The sequence below is a fragment of the Meriones unguiculatus genome, chromosome 15 (genome assembly GCF_030254825.1).
Source record: "Meriones unguiculatus strain TT.TT164.6M chromosome 15, Bangor_MerUng_6.1, whole genome shotgun sequence".
Lineage (NCBI taxonomy): Eukaryota > Metazoa > Chordata > Mammalia > Rodentia > Muridae > Meriones > Meriones unguiculatus.
In genome coordinates this window covers 8,427,469-8,454,633 of record NC_083362.1, presented here as the reverse complement: position 1 = coordinate 8,454,633, position 27,165 = coordinate 8,427,469, and the positions used below count along the sequence as shown (strand labels likewise).

General features: G+C 40.4%; 2 protein-coding genes across 6 annotated transcripts; both read right to left on the bottom strand.

The window, feature by feature from the left end:
- Nucleotides 1-1,334: 1,334 nt before the first annotated feature.
- Nucleotides 1,335-22,729, bottom strand: LOC110541850 (zinc finger protein 431-like). Of its 5 annotated transcripts, none has more exons than XM_060368145.1 (4): nucleotides 22,616-22,726; nucleotides 21,944-22,045; nucleotides 10,028-10,154; nucleotides 1,335-1,898 (listed from the first exon to the last, which is right to left on the bottom strand). In XM_060368145.1, the coding sequence occupies exons 1-4, from the start codon at nucleotides 22,616-22,618 to the stop codon at nucleotides 1,855-1,857; spliced, it is 276 nt and encodes a 91-aa protein (XP_060224128.1). In that variant the 5' UTR covers nucleotides 22,619-22,726; the 3' UTR covers nucleotides 1,335-1,854. The 5 variants fall into 5 exon arrangements, with proteins under 5 accessions (XP_060224128.1, XP_060224125.1, XP_060224126.1 ...); XM_060368142.1 differs by lacking the exon at nucleotides 1,335-1,898 and adding an exon at nucleotides 8,394-8,915 and having other exon boundaries at nucleotides 21,911-22,045; XM_060368143.1 differs by lacking the exon at nucleotides 1,335-1,898 and adding an exon at nucleotides 8,394-8,915 and having other exon boundaries at nucleotides 21,938-22,045.
- LOC132648039 (zinc finger protein 431-like) lies at nucleotides 1,918-8,266 on the bottom strand. The gene has a single exon (XM_060368141.1). The coding sequence runs from the start codon at nucleotides 8,119-8,121 to the stop codon at nucleotides 7,588-7,590; it is 534 nt and encodes a 177-aa protein (XP_060224124.1). The 5' UTR covers nucleotides 8,122-8,266; the 3' UTR covers nucleotides 1,918-7,587.
- Nucleotides 22,730-27,165: the final 4,436 nt, after the last annotated feature.

The following is a 27,165-nucleotide window of genomic DNA, read 5'->3' as shown; positions in this document are numbered from 1 at the left end:
ATGAGGCCTACTTGATCATGTTTGATGAGATCTTTTGTGTGTTCTTGGATTCAGTTTGCAAGTGTTTCATTGAGTGTTTTTTTTTTTTTTTTGCAGCAAAATTCATAAGAGAGATAGGTCTGAAGTTTTCTTTTTTGAGGGGGTCTTCTTGTGGTAAGGTTTCGGGGTGAGTCTGGCTTCATAGAGTGAGTTTGGTAGAGTTCCTTCTGTTTGTATTTTGTAGAATAGTTTAAGAATTATTGGTGTTACGTTTTCTTTGAATGTCTGGTAGAATGTCACACTAAAATTATCTGGCCCTCCACTTTTTTGTGTGTTTGTGTTTGGGGGTTGGGAGACTGTTAATGGAAGCTTATATTTTCTGAGGGGCTTATAGTATAGTTTACATTGTTTACCTATTCTTGATTTAACTTTGGTAGTTGAAAACTATCAAGAAAATCATCCATTTCATTTAGATTTTCCAATTTGGTGGAATACAGGCTTTTGAAATAAGACCTAATGATTCACTGGATTTCTTCAGTGTCTGTTGTTATGGCCCCCTTTTCCATTCTAATTTTATTAATTTGGGAACTGTCACTCTGTCTTTCCGTTAGTTTGGCTAGGGCTTTGTCTATCATGTTGATTTTCTCAAAGAACGAGCTCTTGAATTCATTGATTCTTTGCATGACATTCTTCCTAATTTATTGATATCAGCTATGAGTTTAATTATTTCCTGACTCTACTCCTCTTGGTATGTTTGCTTCTTTTTTCTCCTAAGGCTCTGAGACGATCTTTTATGTTGCTACTATGGGATCTCTCCAATTTATTTATGAAGGGACTTAGCAATAAGGACTTTTCTCTTACCAGCTCATTCATGGTGTCCAGTAATTTTGGGTAAGTTTGCTCTCACTTTCAGTTAATTCTAGAAGCTCTTTCTTTCTTTATTTTTTCCCTCACCCAGTGATCATTGAGCAGGTCATTGTCAAGATTCCAGGAGTTTGTAGGCTTTTTGCCGTTTCTGTTGTTGTTGAGGTCTAGCTTTAATCCATGGTGATCCGATAAAAAAACAATGGATTAATTCAATTTTCATGATCTGTTACAGTTTGCTTTGTGACCCCCTATATGGTCAATTTTACAAAAGGTAACATGTGGTGATGAGAAGAAGGTATAATCTTCTGTGTTTGGATGAGAAGTTCTGCAGATCTCTACTAGTTCCATTCCATTTATGATGTATGTAGGTTTCATTACTTTTCTGTTCCGTTTCTTGGTAACCTGTCCACTGGTGGGAGTGTGATATCGTAGTCTCTGACTACTAATGTGTTGGGATCAATGTATAATTTAAGCTTTAATAATGATACTTTTATGAATGCAGGTGTTCTTGTATTTGGGGCTTAGATGGTCAGGATTGGGATGTCCTCTTATGGATTTTTCCTTTGATGAGAATGAAGTGTCTTTCCCCATCTCCTTTGATTTATTTTAGTGGAGACTCTGTTTTATTAGATATTGAGATGCCTACTCCAGCTTGCTTCCTGTGTCCTTTTGCTTGGAAAACCTTTTTCCAGCCCTGTATTCTGCGGTAGTGTCCAACTTTGATACTGAGGTGTGTTTCTTGTAGGCACCAAAATGTTGGATCCTGTTCCCGAAACCATTCTGTCAGTCTATTTTTCTTGGAGAGTTGAGTTCATTGATGTTGATAGATACTAATAACCAATGATTATTAGTTCCTTTTATTAGGTGAGTCTGTTGCTAGGCTTTGTGATCAGACCCAATATTCAGTCTCCATTACTTCCCTGTAGCACATTCTGTATCTCTGAGGCTTTGTGAGCAGAGCTGCAACCAGACTCCGGGACCTTGAGAAATCTGCCATTTCTTCTGGGGTTAGACTACATTCCTTGAGTGTTCAGGCAGGGTTCCTGGGATGTCTGTGAAGTCAGAGAGGCATAGGTTACCTTTCTGTACTGTCAAAATGCAAGCAGTTTCTATGTTGGGCAAGGATTCAGCAGTATCTACCCACTGGGTAACCCTCAAAGTGGGATCCTCCTGTACAGTCCTTAGATAATGTTGGCTGTTTGGGGTGGTGTCTGTACCTGTATAATAGAAAAAAACGCATTTCATTGTCATCCACATACTGTCCTCCTGGTGCTGAGTAGAGCCTCTGAGCACCTTTAGAGCACAGGCAATGACATGCTATCCTTCCAGAGAAGCTGTGATGAAAGGCAATCTATTTCCTCAGTGTCACTAAGGCACAGTGTGCACAGCATCAGTCAGGAATTTTTAAGGTACGTGTTTAAGTTTAGTAACTAAAAGTGAAGGCATATTTCAGATCAGTGATGAAGCTGGCAGAAAGATTCATTCACCAGCTAGAGAGCCTTGTTTTTTTTGGGTAAGGGTAGGTTATTTTGCTTTCAGTTCAATATATAACGAGGCAGGGACAATGTCTATTTTCACCTTATGTGACCTTCCTGAGAAAGAGCTCAGTGGTGTCACTTCAGGAAATTCGGCCTGCAGGCATTGCTTCGGCCGGGCTTCCCTGCTGATGTGACACAGACAGGCTTGAGGAGCCTAGATGAGATAGGATGGGTAGAAGTTGGAAATGAGCACTGACCACAGAACATGTCCATCAGAACCAGCAGAACTCAGTACAGAAAGGAAGGGCAGAGAGAGTTCTGAAGTTAACCACGGAGACTACAAAGGTCCAACTGTGTTACCACAATGGTCATCACATTGGGGTCAAAGAGTTGGTTTGGAATTTAAACAGTGTCCCAAACAATCATGCTCTGTCCAAAAGAGCAAGGTACCAAGCCTCTCTGGGACTCAGTATTCTCCTCTGCCAGGTGAATATTACTGGACAATGTGTGTAAGTCCTGGTTCCAATACCTGGTTCACAGTACCTGCACTGGTTTGTTCATCACCCAGGCAGGGAGGGCAGGGAGTTTGCTCAGGCTGTCAGCCTAATCATAAGCTGATAGGTTTCCTTCAGTGGCAAAGATACAAAATTTCCACTTTATATTCTTCTGGCTTCTTGGAAATCAACTTCACATCATGAGATTCACATTCTTAACTATCATCACCCATGGCTGGAGCCAGTGTGCACTTGTACTGTCTCTCCTGGGATTCCCTGATTGGCCACAGTTCACAAGACTCTCTTGCCCTGGCTCGGGATTCAGAAAAATGAATCAGGACTGAAGACTGTCTTAGTTGTTGCTATCTGACAAGCAGGCCAGTTATAGGCCCAGGAAGATCTATCTCATGTCTCTGGCTTGGCTTTACCTGCCTGCTAGGTCGTGTGAACCCTCACGCTCATGGCTCTCTCTCTCTCTCTGAGTCCAGCTGAGATGTTTTTGAAATAACCTATTTTTCAATCATGGAATGAAAAAATAAAATAAGATTTAAAAAGAATCCATCCTTGTTTGGATGAAGAGTAATACTTCTGGAAATTCTACAATAATAATTTAACTGGCAAATCTTTTGGTGTGGTCTCAATAATTAGGTTATTTCAATTTCTTCCTTTCATCCATAAAAAATGTGTGAACTCTGTTTGTGTGTACACAACAGTACCATGGTGTGCATGGGGCAGTGACAGGATAGCTTATTGCTGTCTAGTATCTACTTCCCCTATGTGTGTTCTACATATGAAACCCAAGGAGTCGTTTGGTTCAAGCGACCTCACTGGCACTTGTTTGGGCTTATATAGTATGTATGGGCTTGTTTGTGAGTGTGCATATACCACAGCCCACTTATACAAATAAGAAAAAATTGGAGGAGTGTCGGGAGCCGTGACTCAGCGGCCTGCTTTGATATTTAAATCTCAGTGGAGAGACTGCTTTTACTGGATCTTCTCTAATGGCAGAGGAGAACTTGCAAGTCCATCTCCTTTTGTTTGTGACAACAGGTGGGATAGCTTGTGAGGGTTACACCTCTTCCTCAGGCTCCTTGTGCAAATTAACCATTGTTCTGAGATGTTTCTACTCTGGCTTAGAAACTCTACAATAAAAAGACAGGCTGACAGTTACTGCAGAAGAAGGCTGAAGATAATGCTCTAAGCATCCTGTCTCAACTCTTGTGTAAACAGGACACAACTAAAGCAACTAGATACAATGTTGTGCTATGGGAGGAGCTGGAGGACAGGAAAGAGGGGAGGAGCTAGGTCAGAAGGTTGGAGGCAGAGGAGGAGGCAGAGTCTTGAGACTTGCTGCTTACTGCAGCAGTTTGCCTTTTGCAAAAGTTGTCGAGTCTGGACCTTTAAAAAGTTTTCTGTGTGCTGTGTGTTTATTTTATTAATTTTAATCCTCACACCCAACTCAAGAACCGTTCGACTCTACCCGGCTGGCTCCGGCAGAGGAGAAATATGGGTCTCCCAGAGATGAACTCAGGTAATCAGTCTTAGCAGCAACCAACTTTACTCAGGGCTTGTCTTACCCACTAGACAATTTTCTGGCATTCATTTGTGATTATGAGAAAGTGTTATGAACAAGTATTTACTCCTAAGAAGAAACTAACAGTAAAACATAGCAGCATATCATTTCTATTTGCAAATAGGATTTATTACACAAATCATCCTGTAATTCTCCATTCTTGAATGACAATATGTTCACAACCTGAAAAGAAGACAATATTGTACTGGTGTAATGTTTCAACTATTTTTATTTGATCCTCAATAGGATGGCTAAGAGGGAAATGTCTATGGTGTGCAAACTTGGTACCCTGACTTTCAAAATCCTATCAAGATAGCCAAAGTGGACACCACACAGCTTTCTCCCAGTCTTTCCATATATGTCATGTCCTAACTTCATAACCTGACCTTAATAATAATATAACCAAAGTAGATACCACAGACTTGTCTCCCATTCTTCACATGTGTCATGGCCTAAAATCATATAAGCACATTAGATTATCTCTCTCTTTCTACTATTGATCTAAAATATTTGAGATAAATCTCATTGCTGTAACATTACCTATCAACACTAAATTATTCCCTTAATAGTACTTCAAAATGAAGTGCCAAATGTTAACTGAGGGAACATGAAGAAGCATGGAACAGCAAATAATATATACATATACAAACCAAACAAGCTACATTGTGAGATCTACAGTTGACTGCTGAATGTCCTATTTCATTACATCTCTACCAGATACATGGAAATGGTGCCTTGAATACACATACATTTATATTCTCTTCTATTTAGCATTTCAACATTTTCACTGTTTAATGTGCCGATAATGGGTGTACATCTTCTACTCTTGGGCTTGTACTCAGGAGGCGGACACATGACAACAAAGAATTAAAAATGTTGCCTTGACTAATGATTGACATTCAACTCAGGTGGGCAACGTTTAAAACAAATTTGTGAAAATGTGTAAAACAAAACAAGGAACAACCATCCCCACCATTCCCAGGCACCCATACTTGTAAAGTATGATCACATAGTGCCTGACATTTACATAAACAACAGACCACTTAGGCAACAAGCATCCCACTCTATACACTGCAGCAGAAAAATACCTATCTCCAAGTAAAATCACAAAAGACGATGAACAGCAGCCACAGGACAAGAAAAGCCTAACTAACTTCTCAAAATTGATAGGCCACACATACAGCAAACTTCAATACCTACTCCAAATGTTTCAAAATACAAGCAACAACCACAACTGATGACTTCTTCCATTATACTCGAGTGAACATGGTAAATAATTTACTTCCTTCAAGGCTGTGATGAAAAACAGATTGAACAAGACTCTTTCTTGGACTGAATTTAACTACGATATCTAAAGTCTTTATCAAATCACTTATATGAGTATGGTTTTGATCTTCTTTCCCACTTCCTGACATCAAGATGATGTAGCCAACCTTCAAAACATTAACAGGGCTAGAAAGATTGATGTGCAGCTAAGACAAGTTCATTCATGGTAACAGTGTCAGGTTTTTGACTACTTTCTGTAATTACCACTACAAGAACAATCATGGGTTCAATTTTCTTCGGAACCAGCCTGTACTCATATTCACAAAGATATGCTGACAGTACATAATCAAAGTAAAACAATTTGTGAAACAAAAGTTTATCCATCAAAGTTTTTCTTGTGTAAGCATTTATTCCTGAAATTCATCTGTGGGGACACCTACAGAGATTTTCCTCATCATGAATTGGTTGATGTCACAGAGAACAAGCATGTAGGCTTGCAGTCATAACAACAAATGCTTTTCAGGTAGAGTTATCATTTGGGACAATTTAGGAAATTGTGCCCTGCTAGAGGAAATATGTCACTTAAGGTGGGCTTGAGAGTTTACTGCTATATACCTTTTCCAGTGCACACTCTCTGCTAAGTGCTGCTGGTTGAGGATGTGGGCCCTTATCTCCCCAGCTTAAGCAGCCATGAGTGACACTTGCTGAATTGCAACTTTCATGGGGATCCCACATCCTTCTGGATACATAAACCAAAACAACAGCAAAGGTACTACTATACCCCCATAAATTTTGACACTTGGATGAGTTATTTGATGTAATGAAAGAAAATTGTAAAATCTAAAAGGGTCACCATGTTTAAATTCATTAAGCTTTTCCGATATTATTTTGCAAGCTCAAACAAAATAAAGATGGACATCATAATGTTTGAATAGATCATTGATACTTTTTGCTTTTTTTTTCTCCAGAATAATCTTGTGTAACTGAGTATGTGATGTGCAAACCCTTTAACAGATTCTTTAAACACCAAAGGTTTTAATGATACCATTAAGTATCATTTCCAAACTAGATAAATTGATGGGTTTCTCTGAAGAAAGATTTTCGCATGAGTTTTAAGACTAGCGCTCCATGAAAAGACATTATCATATTGCTTATGCATAGGATTTATCTACAGGATGTGTTCTTTTATGTATTTGAAGATAAATTTGGTATGCAAATGTTAGGAGAAAGCAAAAGAAACGTGTCCTAACTACTACCTTTTTGTTACTTCCTCCATTGAGTCATAAGGGAAAACTGAGTTCAAGCTCCTAGGCTTTAGTGGTGCTGGAGGCTTTCCACTAACTGACCAGCTTCCTTTATTCATATTTTGTTCCCTAAAGCATCATGCCATTTGGTATTCACAAAAGAACAAGTGGTTATGGGGGGTTAGGCTGCAAAACCTATATTCTGTATCAGTTGACATAGATCAACTACAAAAAGAAAGTCCAATTCCCTAAATCCTAATTGGTGGAAGAGGCAGCTGTAACGTGCCACAGGTGTCTATGAATATATTTTGTGGCCCTGAATGATCACTAGCAGCTTGATTACAACGAATTCTTGTCATTTCCATTGACCTGGTGTTACAGTTGTATTCGATCTCAGAAGCAATCCCAAAGGCTTTACCACATTGTTTACATTCATCAAATTTCTCTCCACCATAAATACTTTCAGATGATGAACACTGCAGAAACGTGCAAAGGCATCACTATCCTAAATATATTCATAAGGTTTCTCTCCAGTATGAATTTCTTCATGATGATGAGAAAAGGCGTCACCGTATTAAAAACATTTCTGCAGTTTCTCTTCAGGATGGACTCTTTCATGAGTGTAAAGATGACTGTGACATGCAAAGGCTTTACTTACCACATTAGGTCCATTCCCAGGGCTTCTTTCAAGTATGTATTCGTTTATGTTGATGGAGAGAAATCTTATGTGCAAAGGCTTTACCACACTGGCTACATTCATAGGGTTTCTCTCCCGTATGTGTTCTTTTATGTTTTTGGAGAGCACTGGGGTGTGAAAAGGCTTTACCACATTGGTTACATTTGTAGGGTTTCTCTCCAGTATGTACTCTTTTATGTCTTTGGAGATTACCATGACAGGAGAAGGCTTTACCACATTGCTTATAATCATAGGGTTTCTCTCCAGTATGTATTCTTTTATGTATTTGGAGACTGTTGTGACGTGCAAAAGCTTTACTACATTGATTACAGTCATAGGGCTTCTCTCCGGTATGTGTTCTTTTATGTATTTGGAGACTACTGTGATTTGTAAAGGCTTTACTACACTGGTTACATTCATACTGTTTCTCTGCAGTATGTGTTTTTTTATGTATATGGAGATATCTGCGACATTCAAAAGCTTCACCACACAGATTACATTTGTAGCGTTTCTCTCCACTATGTATCCTTTTATGATATACCATCTTTTCCTTCTACATTAGCGTTTTCACATATCTTACAAAATTTAAATAACCCAAGCTTTCCATCCTGATTGTATTCATGAATTTTCCTATACTATGCGTTACAACACAGTTGCAAATAGTAGCACTACAAAGAAAAGAATTTCCATATTCCTAGTACTTAAGGCTCACATGAATTGTATCTATTGTGACATAGGTTATACCTATGAAAAGAATAATAACAAGTGAAAGGCTTCCATATTGCATTCACACAGTCTGAATCTTTGTACCTCAGACACATACGGCATTAGGATTGAGGTTCTCTACAACATTCTTGACTCTGATAAACTGTCTTTCTAAATAAAGGTAGCAACATTCACACAAGTTTATGAGTTAAACCAGCTTTTCTGTGGAGTATTCCCCTATTAGAAGGTTTACACATATCCTTAGCATCTATTCTATATCTCTTGTAATATGTAAGTGGTATGACAAACAGGTTGGCAGGTCTACAACCTAGCTCTAATGGAACTGCGATTCAAATGGTGATATCTATTAGGGCATTGTTTACTTGTGTTCTTTCTTAGAAGAATCCCTTGCAAACACAAATCAGACACCTAATATTGAAGTAGAATTGTGAGAATTAGTAATCTCTGACTCTTAGAGCAGTATTTTACACTGTTGCTTTTCTTTCAAACTTCCAGGGCACAGTAAAATTTATTCACAGGCACAATCATATAAGTTTGCACATCAAAGTTACCTTCCACATTCTCTAGAATGTCGATGATGCTCTTCAAGAGTTTGCTTTTCCCAATTATAGCCTAAAACATAGTAGCACATTTACACATTGGAACACTATGCACAATTAAGAACAAGAACCATGAAATTTGCAGGAAAAACTTGGGAACTAGAAAAGATCATGTTGTGTGAGGGATCCCAGAAGCAGAAAGACACAATGGTATATACTCACTTATAATTGGTTATTAGACTTTTAATATAGAATAATCATGCTAACATATGTACAAATAAAGAAGCTAAGGAAAAAGGACACTGGGTAAGACACTCAATGCACATAGAGAAAGGCAAATGGGATAGACATGGAAAGAGGGAGAAAACAGGAAAAAGGGCAGAATCCTACCACAGAGGGCCTCTGAAAGACTCTACTCATCACTGTATTGAAGCAGATGCTGAGACTCATAGACAACATTTGGGAGGAGTACAGGGAATCGTAGAAAGAAGGAGGAGACTGAAAGACCTAAAGGAGACAGGAGTTCCACAAGGACAGCAAAAAACAAAAAATCTGGGCACAGGGTTCTTTTGTAAGACTGATACTTCAATCAAGGACCATTCATGCAGATAACCTAGAACCCCTGAACAGATATAGCCCATGACAGTTCAGTCCATTGGGTGTCCTAGTAAGGGGAAAAGAGGCTGTCTCTGACATGAACTCAGTGGATGAATCTTTGATCACCTCCCGCTGAGGTGAGGGCAGCCTTAGCAGGCCATAGAGGAAGACAATGCAGCGAGGCCTGATGTGACCTGATAGGCTAGGGTTATATTGAAGGGGTTGAGGTCCTCCATATTAGTGAACTGGGGATGGGGCATAGGAGAAGAAGAGGTAAGGATGGCAGAATTTAGATGGGAGAAGGGAGAGGATTACAATAGGAACAAAAAGTAAATAAATTTTAATAAATTAAAAAATAAATTAAAAAAATCACATAGAAAAAACAATAGAGAAAATATATTACAAATCATTAGAAATTTCGCAAAATTTAAGTTATTGTATTTAGGGAACCTTACAATCATGCTTGATTTTTGCACATAATTCTTCCTCATTCTCAATAAAAAATACAGAAGCATATCAATAACAGCAACAACTAAAAAAACAGTTGTTCCCTTATTTTAAGGACTGAATGTTAATTCATTGTCTTACCAATAGCTGTGAGATTCTTGTAGGTCTCCAGCATCACATTTTCATAGAGACTCTTCTGAGAAGGATCCAGCAAAGCCCACTCTTCCCGAGTGAAGATGACATTCACATCATCATAGGTCACTGAATCCTAAAATATGCCATATATGTAAAACCTTGATATCGACAACACTGTAAAAGTATACTTTAATGACGTATAATTTTGCTGCTTTCTCTGTATTTCCTCACAAAGAAGTTCTAATGTATCACCAAGCCATTTTAGAAAGAAACCCAATAATGAGGTTCACCTCTGTCATTTCTGAACTGTTTGAATAGGATATAGCTTTGCAAGAGAAATGCCAATTAACATATATAACATGTATGTGTGTTTATAAAGAGAGAGAAACACAGATGAGGAAGTAGTGAGTACACATCAGAAAAATTACAAACTACAAAAATGATGGGAAAGATGGGTATATTTGCTCTTGCATTTAATCCCAGACTCAGGAGGCATAGACTGGTGTATGTCATTGAGGCAGATGTCAGTCTGGTCTATGAAAAAGTTTCCAAACAACAATAGCTCCATATTAAAACCCTGACTTCCCTGCAAAATGAATGAAACAAAAAAGATAGAACTCACAGATCTTTACTGAAGTTTCTACAAAGAATTAAACATTCACTGAAAATCTGTATTCATCTTCCAGAACCCTGAAGTGCCCCAGTTTACACTGTAACATTAACATGATCTTCCTAAAGGGAATGAATGTTTAAACAGTTACAAATGGACAGATGAAAACATTAGCTAAACAAATGTTTCTTTCTTTTGTGTTTGGTGAAAGGTTCTGTAGATGTCTGTTAGGTCCATTTGATTCATGACCTCAGTCAGAGTCATTGTTTCTTTGTTAATTTCTTTTTTGTTGACCTGTCCTTTGCTCAGAGTGGTGTGCTGAAGTCTCCTACTATTAATGTGCGGGGATCTATGTGTGGTTTCAGTTTTATTAATGTTTTTTTACAAATGTGGTTGCTCTTGTATTTGGGGCAGAGATGTTCAGAATTGTGATGGTTTCTTGGTGGAATTTTCCTTTGATGAGTATGAAATGACCTTCCCCATCTCTTTTGATTAATTAGAGTTGAATATCTATTTTATTAGATATTAGAAAGGCTGTTCCTGCTTGCTTCTTGGGTCTATTTGCTTGGAAAACTGTCTTCCAGCACTTTACTCTCAGGTAATGTTTATCTTTGTGACTTAGGTGTGTTTCTTCTATGCAACAGATTGTTAGATCTTGTTTACATATACGTTCTGTAATCTGTGTCTTTTTATTGGAGTGTTGAGGCCATTAATGTTGAGGGAGATAAATGACCAGTGGCTGTTAGAGATCCTTTGATATTGATGTTGACTGTGATAGTAATGTGTTTGTGTGCTTGTATACTTTAAGTAAATACAATAACCCGCAACAGGTCCTAAATCAAACAGACCTAATAGATGGCTACAGAACTTTTCACCCAAACTCAAAAGAGTATACCTTCTCAGCACCTCATGGAACCTTCTCCAAAATGCACCATATAGTTGGTGACAAAGCAAGCCACAACAGATACAAGGAGATGGAAGTAATACCTTGTAGCCTATCTGACCACCATGAACAAAAGCTGGAATTCAACAACAACAGAAGTAGCAAAAATGCCTACACACACATGGAAATTGAATAACCCTCTACTCGATGACAGCAGGGTCAGGGGAGAAAGAAAGAAAGAAATCAGAGACTTCCTAGAATTCCATGAAAATTAAGGCACAACATACCCAAACTTATAGGACACAATGAAAGCAGGGCTAAGAGGAAAATTCATAGCACTAAGTGCCTTCAAGAAGAAATTTGAAACATCTCATACAAGCAACTTAAAGGTTCACCTGAAAGTCCTTGAAAAGAAAAAGGAGAAACACCCAAGAGGAGTGGATGATTGGAAATAATCAAACTCAGAGCTGAAATCAATAAATTAGAAACAAATAAAACAACTCAAAGAAAGCAATGAAACCAAGAGCTGGTTCTTGGAGAAAATCAACAAGATAGACAGACCCTTCCAAACTAAATAAAAGGCAGAGCAACAGCATCCAAATCAATACAATCAGAAATGATAAGGGGGGGAATAACAACAGACACTGAGGAACTCCAAACAATCATTTGGGTCTTACTTCAAAAGACTATATGCCACAAATTCTGAAAATCTAAATGAAATGGACAATTTTATTGATGGATTCCACTTACCTAAGCTGAATCAAGACCAGGTAAATCAATTAAATAATACTATATTCCCTAAATAAATAGAAGCAGTCATCAAATTGTCCCATCCCAAAAAAGCCCTGGGCCAGATGGTTTCAGCGCAAAATTCTATCAGACCTTCAAAGAAGAGTTAACACAAATACTCTTCAAACTATTCCACAAAGCAGGAATAGAAGGAACATTACCAAAGTCATTCTATGAAGCCACAGTCACCTTGGTACCTAAACCTCACAAAGACCCAAAAAAGGAAGAGAATTTCAGGCCAATCTTTCTTATGAATATTGATGCGAAAATACTCAATAAAATACTTACAAACCAAGTACTAGAACACATCAAAGATATCACCCACTAGGTTCAAGGAGGCTTTATCCCAGGTATGCAGGGGTATCAGTATATAGAAATCCATCTATGTAATCCACCATATAAACAAAGTGAAAGAAAAAGACCTCATGATAATCTCCTTAAATGCTGAAAAAGCATTTGATAAAATCCAACATTCATTTCTGTTTAAAATCCTGGAGAGATCAGGGATACAAGGCACATACCTAAACATAATAAAGGCAATAAACAGCATGGCTACACCCAACATCAAACTAAATGGAGAGAAACTTAAAGCAATCCCACTGAAATCAGGGAGAAGGAAAGGCTGCCCACTCTCTCCATATCTCTTTAAAATAATGCTTGAAGTCCTTGCTAGAGCAATAAGACAATTAAAGGAGATCAAAGGGATACAAACTGGAAAGAAAGAAGTCAAAGTATCACTATTTGCAGATGATATGATAGTATACCTAAGTGACCCCAAAAATTCTACCAGGGAACTCCTACAGCTGATAAACACCTATAGCCATATGGCTAGATACAAAATCAACTAAAAAAAAAATCAGTAACCATCCTGTATACAAATGGCAAAAAAGCTGAGAAAGAAATTAGGGAAACAACACCTTTCACAATAGCCACAAAGGACATAAAGTACCTTGGTGTAACTCTTACCAAAGAAGTCAAAGACTTGTTTGGAAAAAAACTTTCAGTCTCTGAAGAAAGAAATAGAAGATATGACAGGAATGAAAGCTCTCCCATGCTCATTGCTTGGCAGGATTAACATAGTAAAAATGGTCATCTTACCAAAACTTAATCCAATTACCATCAAATTAACAACACAATTCCTTTTTTTTATTTTTTTCTTTATTAATTACACTTTATTCACTTTGTATCCCCCCCTGTGGTTCTCTCCCTCCTCACATCCCAATCCCTCCTTCCCTCCACCCTTTGCATGCATGTCCCTCCCCAAGTCCACTGATAGAGAAGGACTTCTTTTCTTTACTTCTGATCCTAGTCAATTAGGTCTCATCAGGAGTGGCTGCCTTGTCTTCTTCTGTGGCCTGGTAATGCTGCTTCCCCCTCAGGGGGAGATAATTAAAGAGCAGGCCAATCAGTTCATGTCAGAGACAGTCCCTGTTCCTATTACAATGGAACCCACTTGGATACTGAACTGCCATGGGCTACATCTGTGCAGGGGTCTTAGGTTATCTCCATGCATAGTCCTTGGTTGGAATAGCAGTCTCAGGAAAGACTCCTGTGCTCAGATTTTTTGGTTCTGTTGCTCTCCTTGTGGAGTTCCTGTCCTCTCCAGATCTTACTGTTTCACACTTCTTTCCTAAGATTCCCTGCAATGTGACCAAAGGTTGCCCCTAAGTCTCAGCATCTACATTGATAGTCTGCAGAGCAGAGCTTTTCAGAGGTCCTCTGTGTCAGGCTCCTGACTTGTTCCCTCTTTTCTCCTTCTTCTGATGTCCAGCCTCTTTGCCTTTCTGGATAGGAATTGAGCATTTGAGCAAGAGTCCTCCCTCTTGATTAGTTCCTTTAGGTGTACAGATTTTAGTAGGCTTATCTTATATTATATGTCTTATGAGTGAGTATATACAGAACAACACAATTCTTTACAGACCTTGAAAGAAAAATTTTCAACTTCATATGGAATAACAAGAAACCCAGAATCACTAAAACAATCCTCTACGTTAAAAGATCTTCTGGAGGTATCTCCATCCCTGATCTCAAGCTGTACTATATAGCAAGAGTAACAAAAACTGTATGGTACTGGCATAGAAACAGAATGGTGGATCAATGGAATCGAATAAAAGACCCAGAAATAAACCCACACACTTATGGACACCTGATTTTTGACAAGGATGCTAAAACCATAGAATGGAAAAAAGATAGCATCTTCAACAAATGGTGCTAGTCTAACTGGATGTCTACATGTAGAAAAATGCAAAAAGATCCATACTTAACACCCCGCACAAAACTAAAATACAAGTGGGTCAAAACCTCAACATAAAAAAAGAAACACTAAACATCTGAGAAGAAAAAGTGGGGAAGAGCCTTGAACTCATTGGCACAGGAGACAACATCCTGAACAGAACACCAACAGCACAGGCTCTAAGAGCAACAATCAATAAATGGGATCTCATGAAACTGAAAAGCTTCTGTAAAGCAAAGGACACTGTCATCAGAGCAAAACGACAGCCTACAAATTGGGAAAGGATCTTCACCAACCCTATATCTGACAGAGGCCTAATGCCCAGATTACATAAAGAACTCAAGAAGCTAAAAAGCAACAAATCAAGTAATCTAATTAAAAACTGGGGTACAGGGGTAAACGGAGAGTTCTTAATAGAGGAGTTTCAAATGGCAGAGAAACACTTAAAGAAATGCTCAACATCCTTAGTGATCTGGAAAATGCAAATAAAAATGACCCTGTGATTTCACCATATACCCATCAAAATGCCTAAAATCAACAACTCAAGAGACAACACATGTTGGAGAGTCTGCAGAGAAAGAGGAACCATTCTCCATTGCTGATGGGAATGTAAACTTGTACCACCACTTTGGAAATCAATCTGGTGATTTCTCAATTAGGAATAGTACATCAAAACCCCGCTTTACCACTCCTAGGCATATAACAAAAAGATGCTCAAGTATACAAAAAGGACATTTGCTCGACCATGTTCATAGAAGTTTTATTTGTAATAGACAGAAGCTGAAAACAACCCAGATGTCCCTCTGAGGAGGAATGGATTCAGAAAGTGGTACATTTACACAATGGAATATTACTCAACAATGAAAAACAAAGAAATCATGAAATTTGCAGGCAAATGGTGGGTTCTAGAAAACATCATCCTGAGTGACGTATCCCAGAAGCAGAAAGACACACATGGTACACACTCACTTAAAAGTGGATATTAGACATATAATATAGGATAATCATACTAAAATCTGTACACCTAATAAAGCCAATCCAGAAGCAGGACCCTGGGTAAGATGCTGAATCTTCATTCAGAAAGGCAAACGAGATGGATATCAGGAGAGGTAGAAAACAGGAAACAGGACAGGAGCCTATCACAGAGGGCCTCTGAAAGGCTCTATCCAGCAGGGTATCAAAACATATGTTGAGATTCATAATCAAACTTTGCACAGAGAGCAGGGAATCTTAGAAAAGAAGAGAGAGATAGAAAGACATGTAGGGAATGGGAGCTCCACAAGGAGAGCAACAGAACCAAAAAATGTGGGCACAGGAGTCTTCAGCCTTAGCAGTCCACAGAAGACAATGAAGTCAGTCCTGATGAGACTTAATAGACTAGAGTCAGATGGAAGGGGAGGAGGACCTTCCCTATCATTAGACTGAGGGAGGGGTAAGGAGAAGAAGAGCGAGAGAGGGTGGGATTTGGATGGAATGGGGGAGAGAGCTACAGCTGGAATACAAAGTGAATAAGCTGTAATTAATAAAAAAAAATAAAAAAATAAAGTAAAAGAAAAAATATTTATCATAAATAGCCTAGGGCAGGAGACAGTATTCACCCATTAAGAGCTCTTGCTGGTATAGCAAATAATGGAGCAAATTGCCACTATTTACATGGAGGCTCACAACTATCCATTATACCAACTTCAGGAGTTCTGAGGACTTCTGACTACTGTACAGAACAGGTACACATGATGAACATACACATCCATGCCTACAGGCAAACTACTCATATACATGCATAAATTAAAAACAAGCACAACAGGGAGGAAGAATGTGATAAACCTGAAATCCAATGACTCAGAGTGCTCCAGTGCTGTTAGGGTCTTCAATACATGCATCCTGAGAAATAGAATATAGTCTCTGCCAAATTTCAAACTTCAAGAGGTGGGTGATGAAGGTCAGCACAACAGCATGTGCTTGCATGTACAGAAACCTACATGAGCCCATCAGCTAATAGCATAAGAGTAAAACAAGCCAGGCATGTGGGCCCAATCTAATCCCAACATGCTGGAGCCAGATTCTGCTTAATCTCTAAAACTGGCCTGGCTCGTCTACAGACCTACTTCCAATATAGTGTCGACAACACAGAGCAACTTTATCATTAAAATAAAAAGTAAAAATGGAAAGTATGAAAAGATCAGACTAGCAAAGTAATTCAGCATTGAATAGCAATTGCTTCTACTGTAACTTAGGGGATTTAGGGCTAGAGTCTATAATGGTGAAGCCATGACAGCATGAGGAGGAAGGTGAATGATCATTTTCAACAGCAGCACAGTAGACACAAAGATCAGGAAATGGGTTGAGTCTATAGACACTCAAACCCATCCCCAACAGAAATCTAGAAAGAATCCTACTAAAAAACCTTCCAAAACCTCCCCCAAAGAAAGCCACAAAGTAGAGACAAGTGTTCAAAGACAACATCCTATCTGGGAGCTTTTTGATTCAATCACATATATTCTGAAATTGGTCATTACAGGCTCATGGTCATCCCATGTGGAACATGCATTTAGTCCAACTTCAATGATCCTAATAGTTTACAATAGCCTGTACACTCTGCAAATGTCCAAAGTCTCCTCTAACACTTAAGAGGCTCTCTTGACTGCCATATCTTGCAAAATAGAAAACAAGTGATGCCTCTCCAACATAGAATGGCACAGAATACCCCTTCCCATTCCAATACAGAGGAATGTGTACATAGTGAGGGAAGATTGGACCAAGACTAGAAACCCAAAGGGCAAACACCAAATCCTGTACCTCTGTCTCAACCACACAGTGCTTCAGTTTTAAAGAGTTATGGGTGCCTTATCCCAGCAACTTCTCAGACATGTCTCAGTTTCATTACTTCTACTCTGTGCATGCATTAATCTATGTCAGGTGTCTCATAGCTTAGGTATCCCAACATCTTGTGGTCTCAAAAGGTATCTCAGGCTTCATCCTCACAGCTTCATGGCATGAACTCTCACAGTGTCCTCACTGGGTCTTTGACTCCACCAAACATAGATGGCTGGAACAGGGTTGCACTGAAACCACAGAGGAAGAATCCATGACCTAAATTTTGGCATCTTCCTTGTTACCATAACCAGCACAATATGGACGATGCTGTTGTTTGCCTTCTATACTGGGTTGGACCCTGCCGCACTTGCACCACAGTTGCAGCAGCTTTTATATAAGGTTCCTTCCTGGGACTAGGACTTTGCCAACTCCTTCCCTTGAAAGAAAGTAAGGGGTGTTACTCTTAAGACACTTTTTAGGCTTCCAGTACAGAGCAAAAGGCTTCTCTTTAATGATGATAATCTTGAAAATCCCCACCTTTGCTTCAACATTTGACTGCCATATGAAACTACCTAGTGCTGTCATTCCCCACAAACCAGAGACACTGCATTCATTTCTGCCCTACTTTTTGCTTTTTTCACTGTGTTTCTGAATGAGTCATTAGTAATAACCATCCTACCCACACAATATTCTATGTATGAAGTCAGCCCATTATTTTTTCATTTTTCCTAACTCAATTGTTAGAGCATAGTCAGAATAAGAAGGATTTGCAACCAGAATATGACACCTCCAGAGGTCCTTGTTGGCATAATGTTCTTTTGGAATGTATACAATTTATCCTTATTCATTCAAATGCTGATTTCCCTACCCCACTACCTGGTTTCAATCCAGTCATTGCATTGTGGTGTTTATTCTAAGCATCACCTGCCTCAAGTTCATGTAAATATGCCATCATTTGATCTCTATATTATTAATTAAATAACCAGCCCCAATGCTCTGCAATGGAGAGGATAGGGTGGTTCGGAGAGGGGAGGAGAAGGAGGTGAGTAGGAGAGGAGTGAGGTCAGCTAGACAGGTCTTGGAACCTGGGGAGAGATGGACAGGTGGACAGGACCTAAGACGACTAAAAGCAAGTATAATGGGTTAAATCTGAATGGAAGGAAATTATGTGGGCCTAGAGGTTTAGGATGGAATGACTATTGCCCAGCATTGTGTACTAGGATAAGTAAATAAATCCTATTCTCTGTGTGGTGATTTGGGTATACAGCTAGATTAGAATTAACTGCAGCTTAACTAAAAGATAAGACAATAATAAATACTAATAACCCACTACTGGTCCTAAATCAAATAGACCTACTATATGTCTATATGACTTTTTACCCAAACTCAAAAGAATATACCTCTTTTCAGCATGTCATGGAACATTCTCAAAAATTGACCATATGCACAAAGCAAGCCTCAACAGATACAAGAAGATCAAAACAATTCTTGGTTTCCTGTCCCACCACCATGGCCTGAAACTAGACTTCAACAACAACAGAAATAACAAAAAGGCTACATACACATGGAAACTAAACAACATTCTACTCAACGACAGCTTGGTCAGGGAAGAAATGAAAAAAGAAATTAGAGACTTTCTAAAATTCAATGAAAATGAAGGCACAACTTACCCAAACTTATGGGACACAATGAAAGCAGTGCTAAGAAGAAAGTTCATAGCACTCAGTGCCTCCAGAAAGAGGTTTAAGGCATCTCATACAAGCAACCTAATGGCACAACAAAAAGCCCAAGAAAAAAAAAGAAGCAGAAACACCCAAGAGGAGTGGATGATTGAAAATAATCAAACTCAGGCTGAAATCAATGAATTAGAAACAAAGAAAACAATTCAAAGAATCAATGAGAACAAGAGTAAAATCAAAAAGATGATCAAACCCTTAGCCAAACTAACTAAAAGCAGAGAGAAACTATCCAAATCAGCAAAATCAGAAATGAAAAGGGGGACATATGACAGACACTGAGGAAAACCAAACAATTATTAGGTCACACTACAAAAGCCTATATGCCACAAAGTATGAAAAGCTAAATGAAATGGACAATTTTCTTGATAGATTTCATTTACCAAAATTAAATCAAGATCAGGTAAAGACATGAAATAGATAATAGTAATAGCAATAGTAATGAAAACTGCATGGTACTGGTATAGAAACAGAATTCTGGAACAATGGACTCAGACAGAAGACCCAGAAATAAACCCATACATCTTTGATTTTTGACAAAGATGCCAAAACCATACAATGAAAGAAAACATAGCATATTCAACAAAAGGTGCTGGTCTAACTCGATGTCTACATGTAGAAAAATGCAAATAGATCCAAATATAACACCCTGCACAAAACTAAACTCCAAGAGGATCAAAGACTTCAACATAAAAACAGAGACACTAAACGTCTGAGAAGAAAAAGTGGCACAGGAGACAACGTCCTGAACAGAACACCAGCAGCACAGGCTCTACGATCCACAATCAGTAAATGGCACTTCACGAAACTGAAAAGCTTCTGTAAAGCAAAGGACATTGTCATCAGAACAAAACGACAGCCTACAGATTGGGAAAGGATCTTCACCAACCCTAAATCTGACAGAGGGCTGATATCCAGAATATATAAAGAACTCAAGAAGTTAAACAGCATCAAAACAAGTAATCCAATTAAAAAATGGGGTACAGAGCTAAACAGAATTCTCAATAGATGAATTTCAAATGGCAGAGAAACACTTAAAGAAATGCTCAACATCCTTAGTGATCAGCAAATCAAAATGACCCTGAGATTTCACCTTACACCCATCAGAATGGCTAACTAAGATCAACAACTCAAGAGACAACACATACTAGAGAGGACGTGAAGAGAGTGGAATCTCCTCCATTGCTGGTGGGAATGTAAATTTGTGCAACTACTTTGGAAAGTAATCTGGTACTTTCCCAGACCATTAGTAATAGTGCTTCCTCAAGATCCAGCTATAGCTTTCTTAAGCATATATCCAAAACATGCTCAATTATACAAGGACATCTGTTCAACCATGTTCATAGCAGCTTCATTCATAATAGCCAGAATCTGAAAACAACTCAAATGTCCCTCAACTGAGGAATAGATACAGAAACTATGGTACATTTACACAATGGAATATTACTCAGCAGTTAAAAACAAGGAAATCATGAAATTTTGAGGCATAAGATGGGAACTAGAAAAGACCACCCTGAGTGAGGTATCCCAGAACCAGAAAGACACACATGGTATACACTCTCTTATAACTGGATATTAGACAGGTAATATAGGATAAACACTCTAAAATCTGTACAGCTTATGAAGCTAAGCCAGAAATAGGATCCTGGGTAAGATGATGAATCCTCACTCAGAACAGCAAATGGGAAGGGCATCACAAGAGGGAGAAAACAGGAAAGAGGACAGAAGCCTACCACAGAGGGCCTCTGAAAGACTCTACCCAGCAGGGTATCAAAGGAGATACTGAGGCTCATAGCCAAACTTTGGGCAGGGTGCAGGGAATCTTAGCAAAGAAGGAGGAGTTAGAAAGACCTGGAGGGGACAGGAGCTCCACAATGAGAGCAACAGAACAACAAAAAAAATCTGGGCACAGGGATCTTTTCTGAGACTGATACTGCAACCAAGGACCATTCATGGATATAACCTAGAACCCTACTCAGATGTTGCATGAGGGAAGGGGGTTACAGCTGGGATACAAAGTGAATAAACCCAAATTAATATAAAATCATTATAATCAAAAGAAAATTCCTAAAAATTCCTACAAGAAAGCCAATTCCAAAGCTATATACCACGTGAGAAAACTCAAAATTCTCAATAGGTGTATGAAGAAAGTCAAACACATAAGCCTAAATATATAATCAAGTTTTCATCAAATTGCATAAAAAACTCTACTATGAAAAATGTGAACTTGACCAATGTTACCTTTGATTCTTTGTATTTAGAAATTAAATAAACACAAACTTCATGACTCCAACAAAATTAACTCAAAATGACAGCTAAACTGTTACATTTCTGACACTGATGCTACTACTGACCTCTTTTCCAAACAGAGAGGCCCCATTCTCTAGAGAATTTTTGGTAAGTGGAGGTGAATGGAAAAGAAAGAAAGGAAGAAAGAAAGAGGGAAGGGAGGTAAGAAAGAACGAAGGAATGAAGGAAAGAAAGAAAAAGGAAAAGAAAGAAGGTAAGGAAAGGAAGAAGAGTGAAAAAAGGAAGGAAGAATGAAAAGAAGGAAGAAAAAGAAAGGCAGGAAGAAAGAAGGAAAGAAATGAAAGAAACTTTATTAAGAAAGAAAGTTTTATTACAGATGAAAGAGAGAGCATAGCCTGACACAGGGCCATCTGGAGAGTCCATAATGGACATGACTCTGAGCTGTGTGAAGACAGGGATGAGGGGAGAGCCAGTCCAAGAGGCCAGGAGGGTCAATGATAGATGAAAAGGACCAGGTAACCAAAATGCTTGGGTTACATAAGGAAGGGCAGCTGGGAGAAGGGCAGTCCAATACCTGGGCTAGAGGACAGTGTATACAAACCATTACCCTGCAACAGGTGGGGACTGAGGGATGCTGAGAGAATCCGACAGGCAGGTATGCTTTGATTTGTTTAACAGACACACTGGCCGTTTTTCCCAGGATCTGAGCCTTAATAGTAGGGAAAAACAAGAAGGTTGAAATGATTTAATTATAATCTCAAACATTTGTCTTTTAAAGTTGAAGCAGGCTTTATGCTTCAATATGCTTCAGGGACAGAACATAAGTACGACAGCAAACCAACCATTACATTTCATTTCTCTCATATTGTGAATTTTTAGTTTGTCCAGATATTCTGCGTTGGATAAACTAGTATAATGAAATGCTTTTCACAGCCTGCACAAAATCAACTCCAAATCGATCTTATCCCTAAATGTTAAATGGTAGGAGCCGAACTTGTAAAGAACAAGGAGAAACTAAGGTTCCCCGAGTTTGGCATCCTGCCTAGGATGTTTCTACTCACAGGCCTTGCTCCAAACACCTTGCCCAGATGCAGCCCCCATAGCGAAGTTGTCCAGAGGCCACCGTGGGGTCCAGACAGTGACTAGAACCACAGGGGACCTCACACGCGGCCGCCTCTGGCCGCCGCTCACCTTCCAGCCCCAGAGAGGAGCCACTACACCAGCTCCCGCTGTGCAGCCGCCCGCTCTTCCCCGCTGTGGGCAGTGACCCTGCACTCACCATGTCCCGACTTCGGAGCTTGTCTGAGTCCACTCAAAGCACCCAGCAGCAGCACTCAGAGTACATCACAGGGATAGATTCAAGCCTGCTCAGCTACACAGCGGAAGCTGCAGCTGGCCATTCGGAAAACCCTCCTGTTTTCATTTGCAGGTCAGACTAAAGGCCCTGATTGGCCAGTGAGTTTTGAGTGACATGAGCACCTCCCTGAGGGCTGGAGTTTACTGGAGGGACACAGCATAGTGTTTCCTGGCCCTAAGTTCCAGTCCAGGGCCAGATCTGCAGAGATTTGCCTTTCAGTAGCACTTGTGCCTTGTCCTACAATAGCCCACCCGCCTGTCTTCCCTCCTGGCCCCGGGAAGCACTCAGCACTGCAGCTCCTGCTGCTCAGCCGCCTGCTCTAGGCTGAGTAACCAGGACGTGAAGTTTGCCTGAGCTCCTGAAAAACCTGCACTCCCGGTGCAGGGTCCGTACCGCTCCCTCCCCCAAAGAGACTCACAGACTGGGGTTCGATGCAAAAGCAAGAGGCAGTTTATTCCGATCGCGATGGGGGTCGTCCCTTCAAAGCAGGAGACGACCCGATCATACTAAGCACAGAGTTTTTATTCCTAAAAAAAAATCAGGCCTTTACATTGATTAGTCAGCAGAAAAGATAGCAGTAATGGGGGCTGGCAGCTGTAGCAGGGAGCTCACAGCTCCAAGGACAGTCCTCCCCTCTTCTCCCATCTCTCGGTTCTGTAGTGGGCCGCTTACAGCTTCAAGGACAGTCCTCCCCTAAATCGCCTGACTTGTTCTTCTTTCTTCTTAGCTGGCCCTTATTCAAGGTCCAGTTGTTTTTCTTTCTAATTTGGGATGGTCCCATTTCTCACTCCCACCACAGCACCCAGCAGCAGTCCTCCAGTCTCCTAGCCATCTCCCTCTACCCTCAGCCGCAACCCCCGAGGAGGACCCACCACTCCAATTCCCGCAGCAGAACCTCCTGCTCCTCCTCTTTGCTGTTCACCTTGTCCCTAGTTTGGAGCCGACCTAAGCTTCCTCCTGGAAGCACCCAGGAAAAACTTCTTCTTCTTCTTCTTCTTCTTGGAATCAACGTGGATAACTTGCATCATCCATTTCTCACTTTGCCGTGAAGTTATCAGTCTGTCCCACAAAGTAGAAGGATGCCCAGAATATTAACAGTTAAAGAATAAATTTTGGAAACAAGAATTTGTTTTGTGGCTTCATGAAAACTGTAGCTACTTTTCACCTAGTAGATATGAGACTGCCAGGATTGTGCAACAGGGTTACACAGCAGGTTCACAGATCACACCAAAGGACTGGTTCCACATGGAAGGTTTATTAAGGGAAGAGGAAGGGGTCACAGAAGCCATCTCCGGGCAGGGCAGATGAGAGAGAGAGAGAGAGAGAGAGAGAGAGAGAGAGAGAGAGAGAGAAGGGGTTTCATGTTCTCTTATAGGGCGACCCAGAGCACGTGCAGGTGGTTTCAGGTGGTCCCCAGGTGGTGCATAGGTGGCCTCACAGATGCCTGATAACCAGCTCTTCGTTTCCCTTGGGGCTGGCTGTAGAGATGCCTGCTTACAGATTCCAACATCCCTCCCTTTTTGTTTTATTAAAAAGTGAGGAGCTATGATGGTGTGGAGGGCATAGGGATGACCTTTGCTCTTCAAGCTACTTCCTGCTGATTAGGGACGTTGTCATTCTCAGTGTATAGCTGGTCCCCACCATCAGGGTCGATTGGAAGGTCATTATCATTTGGTTCTGTGGGCAGAGGTTGAAAATCCTGTAAGAGTAACTGATGAATGGTTTGGTTAGAGAAATTTTGCATTTGTTGTTGGAGGAATGTAGACAGGAAGTTAATTAAACATGGTGAGTCAATCTGTCCTTGGAGGGTTAGCGTTCTCTGAGCTACTTGCTGAAGCTCCTGAATGACCTGGGAATAAAGCTATAATACAAAGTTAGTGAAGTGGCTAGTCCTGTTGTCCCATTTCAGACAGCTGCCATGATTCCTGCAGCAGTCAAGAGGGGCAAGATTGGAATTGCCCTCTTATCCTGCTAGGCAGCTATTGAGTCCACAACCGGGATTCCTAGGGGCTCCCAGTTCGGGGAGGAGGATCAGAAGTGTGCAAACTCCTGACCCACCACAGGCAGACTATGGTAGACCTGAGTGCCACAAAGAATCAGCAGGTATTATCAGCAGTAGGGCTTTGGGGTTGAGATGAGGTATCAAGGATTATAGTTTTATTACACTCTAAGGTACTTAGCATTCCTACAGAGTGTGTCCTGGATGCCTGGAAACAGCTTGCCACGCCAAAGAGGGTGATATGAAAAAGGTAGGGGGTTGTGGCAATATCAGAGTCAGGGCAGTTAGGAAATGGTGAAGTAAAGTTACCTGGCAGAGTCAATGGAGAAGCTGTCAGTGGTAGTTCTGAGTCGGTCCCAGGTGGGACACAGTCAGCAAGCTTTAAAATGGCCCAGCTGGTTCACATTAAGGAGCTTGTAGGCCGAGGACAGAGTCTGAAGTAGGAGATGAAATGACAGGTTTGTATTATTTAGGAGAGGGGAGGTCAGATATAAGTGACCTTAGAGGAGTGTTTAATTACCTTCTCTACTTTTCCTATCTCCAGGGATTCTGTAATTGGGACCTATTTTCTCTGGATATGGATGGTACTTATCAGTAAAATGGGTATGTAGTGGTGATAGAGGTTTCCAACAACCCCTGCTTCCCATCTGGGATACCAAGGGTCTTGGATATGTAAGTAGAGAGTCTTTTTGTACAGGTGAAGAAGCTACTTCTGTTCTGTTGTGTGGATTTGGCAGGATCAATATGGGTAACCTCCATATCTCTCTGGCCATTTTTTGCAATAATCCTTTGTTTGATCAAAGAGGAAGCAAACAAAAATTTTATCAAACAAGAGAGGAGGGAAAGATGTGGGGGTGATGGCTATTTCAATCATCTCCTGGCAGCCTTCCATAATTTCCCCACCCTATTTGGAGAGACTGTTTATTATTAATGATGGCTTCTTGAACCTTGACTCTCCATAAGTGAGTAGGGATGATCTTGGACAGAAAAAGGCAAGAGGCAGATGAGGAAAAATACATATCCAGTCCAGTAGGGTCAAACACAGCTCCAGTAGAGAGGCCTCATTTCTCTGAAACCGGAGACAAAGTGGTTGCTCTTGGCATCATCTGGAGCATGAGGAAGCAGGGTCCTGTTGGAGTTGATATGTAGGAGGGGAATTATCTTGAGGATAGGGGATGAAAGGCTTGAGGGGGGATAGATGAATCCAGTGAGGGAAGCTCTCAAGCTTAGTAGCTGTGGGGGTTACAAGAATCACTTTAAAGGGCCCTGCCATTTAGGAGAAAGAGATGGGGGACTTTGGTTTGGAGGGGAGAAAATGATCTGGTCCCTGATATTAATAGGATATGGATAGGGGTTAGTGTGTGGTTGTGGTAATCAGTGGTCAGTAAAGACACCTAGAAGAGAATGGAGACCACAGAGTAAGGGAGTAAGTAGGTGGTCAGGAAGAGGCAAGGGTTTAGCTGAAAGACCAAGAGTTAGGACGGGTCTTCCATACATGAACTCAAACGATGGATAGATAAAGATTTTGGGGAGAGAGCTCCGAGCCTGAGAAGGGCCAGGGGGAGGAGTTTTACCCAATGGAGGTGAAGCTCTTGTGATAGTTTAACAAGAATATTTTTAGATGATCAGTTAATTTGTTCTGTCTTTCCTGAGGATTGGAAATGGTATGGGATATGAAAATACCAAGGAGTGTTAAGAGCATTAGATAAGGTCTGGGAAACCTGAGCAGTGAACTCAGGACCATTGTCTGACTGGAGGGATGAAGGGATTCCCAAATGTGCGATAATCTCATGGAGAAGGAGATCGGAAACTGTCTGAGCTCTTTTGTTAGTAGTGGGGAAAGCCTCCACCCATCCTGAGAATGTGTCCACCAAGACCAGGATGTACCGGACAGGTTTGACTCCTGGCATATGGGTAAAATCAAGTTGCCAGCCACTCCTGGGAGAAAGCCTCTAGCCTGGTAGGTCGGGAAAGGGGAGCTACAATATCCTGGGTAGGGTCTGAGGTCTGACAAATCTTACAAGAAGCAGTAATAGTTTTTAGGAAACTCAATTCCTCATCGGCAGGCTGCAGGTGAGTCTTGACAAGTTAGACAAGGCTTGACTGTTAGGATGAAAGAGCTGGTGTAGATAGGACAGAATCTGATGAGTGTAAGGAGATGACAGGGGAGATATGGGGTATAGTGTAAAGATGTCCTGTGGTGGATGCAATGGGTCTAGGCCTTGAAGGGCCACAGCCTTAGCTGACTCATCAGCCTGGTTATTTCCTTTGTAAACTATGGAATCATCTGTCTGTTGGAACCTTCCCTATTGCTGTGGGAAGGTGGGAGGCTTCTAGCATGCCCATAATTTTGCCTGCATTGGTTACAGATCCTCCCTTTGCTGTAAGTAACCATGCTCTCTCCAGATGGCACCATGGGAGAGAAGAATATGAAAGGCATATTTAGAGTCTGTGGAGATGTTAGGGGATTGTC